General features: G+C 58.1%; 1 protein-coding gene across 1 annotated transcript in view; it reads right to left on the reverse strand.

The window, feature by feature from the left end:
* The window catches only part of sorl1 (sortilin-related receptor, L(DLR class) A repeats containing), a 49,298-nt gene that overhangs the window by 20,461 nt on the left and 24,831 nt on the right, over nt 1–4,006 (reverse strand). Inside the window, exons 13-17 of the mRNA XM_084466449.1 lie at nt 3,488–3,519; nt 2,853–2,981; nt 2,503–2,629; nt 912–1,081; nt 327–439 (exon numbers count right to left, since the gene is read on the reverse strand). Of these exons, the coding sequence (XP_084322575.1) occupies nt 327–439; nt 912–1,081; nt 2,503–2,629; nt 2,853–2,981; nt 3,488–3,519 (571 nt within the window). The remainder of the gene's footprint in view (nt 1–326; nt 440–911; nt 1,082–2,502; nt 2,630–2,852; nt 2,982–3,487; nt 3,520–4,006) is intronic.

The raw sequence follows: 4,006 nt of genomic DNA on the forward strand, positions 1-4,006 counted from the left end.
GGGGGCTGTGGGGGGGCTGTGGGGGGGTGTGGGGGGCTGTGGGGGGGTGTGTGACTCACTATGTACTGGGGGGCTGTGGGGGGGGTGTGGGGGGGTGTGTGACTCACTATGTACTGGGGGGCTGTGGGGGGGGGTGTGACTCACTATGTACTGGGGGGCTGTGGGGGGTGTGTGACTCACTATGTACTGGGGGGCTGTGGGGGGGCTGTGGGGGGCTGTGGGGGGCTGTGTGACTCACTATGTACTGGGGGGCTGTGGGGGGGTGTGGGGGGCTGTGGGGGGGCTGTGGGGGGCTGTGGGGGGCTGTGGGGGGCTATAGGACTCACTATGTACTCCCTGATGAGGCCGTGGCTCTGGTCGGGGGGGCTCCAGGACACGTCCACCGAGCCGTCCTCCCAGTTGTCACACGTCAGCTGCAGGTTCTTGGGAGGGTCTGGAACTATGGACACACACAGGGAGGTCACACACACACACACACACACAGGGAGGTCACACACACACACACACACATACAGGGAGGTCACACACACACACACAGGGAGGTCACACACACACACACACACACACACACACACACACAGGGAGGTCACACACACACACACACACACACACACAGGGAGGTCACACACACACACACACACACACACACAGGGAGGTCACACACACACACACACACACACACAGGAAGGTCACACACACACACACACACACAGGGAGGTCACACACACACACACACACAGGGAGGTCACACACACACCCACACACAGGGAGGTCACACACACACATACACAGGGAGGTCACACACACACACACACACACACACACACACACACACACACACACACACACACACACACACACACACACACACACACACACACACACACACACACACACGGCGCTGCCCTCACCTCCCTCGGGCGTGCGTATGGTGATGAAGTCGTTGCTCTTGTGCAGCCTGCTGAGGCACTGGGTCAGCACCTTCAGCTGGTAGGTGGTGTCAGGCTGCAGCAGCCGCAGCCGCCACACGCTCTTGTTGCTCTGAGTGTCCATGCTGCTCCACTCCTGGACACCCACCACCCTGCACGGGGGGAGGAGGGGGGAGGGGGAGGGGGGAGGAGGAGGGAGGAGGAGGGAGGAGGGAGGAGCAGGGGGGAGGAGAGGGGAGGAGGGAGGAGGAGTGAGGAGGAGGGAGGAGGAGGGAGGAGGAGGGAGGAGGAGGGAGGAGGAGGGAGGAGGGGGGAGGAGGAGGGAGGAGTAGAGGGGAGGAGGGAGGAGGAGGAGGGAGGAGGGGGGAGGAGGGGGTGTTTTGGGGGAGATAACGTCCAATCAGATACAGTGTCAGGCGTGTGTTCTGCATCGGGCCATCAAACCTCTTTCCCTTAAGACGTAACTGGGTTATAGAACGTGCACTCTCAGTAAAACACATTATCATTCATTATCACTCATTATCATTCTCAGTGTGTGTCCATCTAGGATTGTCAAAAAACAACCTTAATTGTGCACCGGCCAAACTGTGAGGAGGCTCAGGGTACAGAGTGAGGGTAGAGGGGTACAGAGTGAGGGTAGAGGGGTACAGAGTGAGGGTAGAGGGGTACAGAGTGAGGGTAGAGGGGTACAGAGTGAGGGTAGAGGGATACAGAGTGAGGGTAGAGGGGTACAGAGTGAGGGTAGAGGGGTACAGAGTGAGGGTAGAGGGATACAGAGTGAGGGTAGAGGGGTACAGAGTGAGGGTAGAGGGGTACAGAGTGAGGGTAGAGGGGTACAGGGTACAGGGTGAGGGTAGAGGGGTACAGAGTGAGGGTAGAGGGGTACAGAGTGAGGGTAGAGGGGTACAGAGTACAGAGTGAGGGTAGAGGGGTACAGGGTGAGGGTAGAGGGGTACAGGGTGAGGGTAGAGGGGTACAGAGTGAGGGTAGAGGGGTACAGAGTGAGGGTAGAGGGGTACAGGGTGAGGGTAGAGGGGTACAGAGTGAGGGTAGAGGGGTACAGAGTGAGGGTAGAGGGGTACAGGGTGAGGGTAGAGGGGTACAGAGTGAGGGTAGAGGGGTACAAGGTGAGGGTAGAGGGGTACAGAGTGAGGGTAGAGGGGTACAGAGTGAGGGTAGAGGGGTACAGGGTGAGGGTAGAGGGGTACAGGGTGAGGGTAGAGGGGTACAGAGTGAGGATAGAGGGGTACAGAGTGAGGGTAGAGGGGTACAGGGTGAGGGTAGAGGGGTACAGAGTGAGGGTAGAGGGGTACAGAGTGAGGGTAGAGGGGTACAGGGTGAGGGTAGAGGGGTACAGGGTACAGAGGGTAGAGGGGTACAGAGTGAGGGTAGAGGGGTACAGGGTGAGGGTAGAGGGGTACAGGGTACAGGGGGTAGAGGGGTACAGAGTGAGGGTAGAGGGGTACAGGGTACAGAGGGTAGAGGGGTACAGAGTGAGGGTAGAGGGGTACAGGGTGAGGGTAGAGGGGTACAGGGTACAGGGGGTAGAGGGGTACAGGGTAGGAGGGCTGACCTGTAGTATATGAGGAAGGCACAGTTGGCCGGGGGCATCCTCTTGGATGGCGTCCAGGTCAGGGTGATGGCTCCGGAGAAGTCTGTGGTCCACTGGATGTTCTGGACCTTGTACACCTGAGCCTCCACTGGAGGGAGGGAGGGGGGAGGGAGGGAGGGAGGGAGGGGGGGGGGAGGGAGAGAGAGGGAGGGGGAGGGAGGGAGGGGGGGGGAGGGGGGGAGAGAAACACGAGATAAGGCGGAGAGACAGTAACATGGAGGTGAGGCTCCAGACGGCGTACCGACCCGTCCACCCTGCGGCGGCGGGGGGCGGGGGGCGGGGGGGCGGGGGGGGGGGGGCTGTGGACCTACGGGTGCAGTTGTCCTCGTCGCTGCGGTCAGAGCAGTCCAGGAAGCCGTCGCAGCGCTCGCTGTCCAGGACACACGCCTCGCCGTCCGCACAGCGAGACCCGTTAGGGCAGAACAGAGGCCCCCGCGTGGCTGGAGGGGGGGGGGGAGACAGACAGGGAGGGAGACAGACAGACAGACAGACAGACAGACAGACAGACAGACAGACACACAGACAGACACACAGACAGACACACAGACAGACAGACAGACACACAGACAGACAGACAGACAGACACAGACACACAGACACACAGACAGACAGACAGACAGACAGACAGACAGACACACACACAGACACACAGACACACACACAGACACAGACAGACACACAGAGACACACAGACAGACAGAGACACACAGACAGACAGACACAGACAGACACACAGACAGACAGACAGACAGACACAGACACACAGACAGACAGACAGACAGACAGACAGACAGACAGACAGACACACAGACACACAGACACACAGACAGACACACAGACACACACACAGACAGACAGACACACAGACACACAGACAGACACACAGACACACAGACAGACACAGAGACAGACAGACAGACACACAGACAGAATAGAATTAATGAACAGACAATTGAAGCCGTGTGAGGGTGCAGGCTCCTGCAGGCAGCAGCAGCCCCACACGGTGGAGTTGGGTCACTTCCACCGTGTTGTGGGTTTTTCCCAGAAATAACCAAAAATAGATTTGTTGCATAAGCAAAGAAATAAAACACGTGGAAGACACGACGAAAAAAGGAAGTGAGAAACGTAACGTCATCAGTGGAACGTCCCCTGAGACTTGTGTAAGCATGATGTCACTCAGATCCTCTTTGTGCGTCCCGATTAACGTGAAACTGAGCGCACATGCACGAGCCCGACTCTCCGCCCAGTCTCCTCCCTCATCTAATATGCTAATCAGTATAAATAGGCCTGCAGTAGGGCCCTCGTTAGGAGGAATACATAGAAGTACACAGGGAACCCGAATCGGCTGATAGGCCAGTCATCAGCATGAGGCAAAAAATAGTCGTGGAACACCCGCTCATTTTGAATGAGACCATTCGCAATATTTTCTAACAAGGCCAACACTGCGCACGCACGCACGCACTGG

The sequence above is a fragment of the Micromesistius poutassou genome (assembly GCF_964030765.1).
Source record: "Micromesistius poutassou genome assembly, chromosome: 4".
Classification (NCBI taxonomy): domain Eukaryota; kingdom Metazoa; phylum Chordata; class Actinopteri; order Gadiformes; family Gadidae; genus Micromesistius; species Micromesistius poutassou.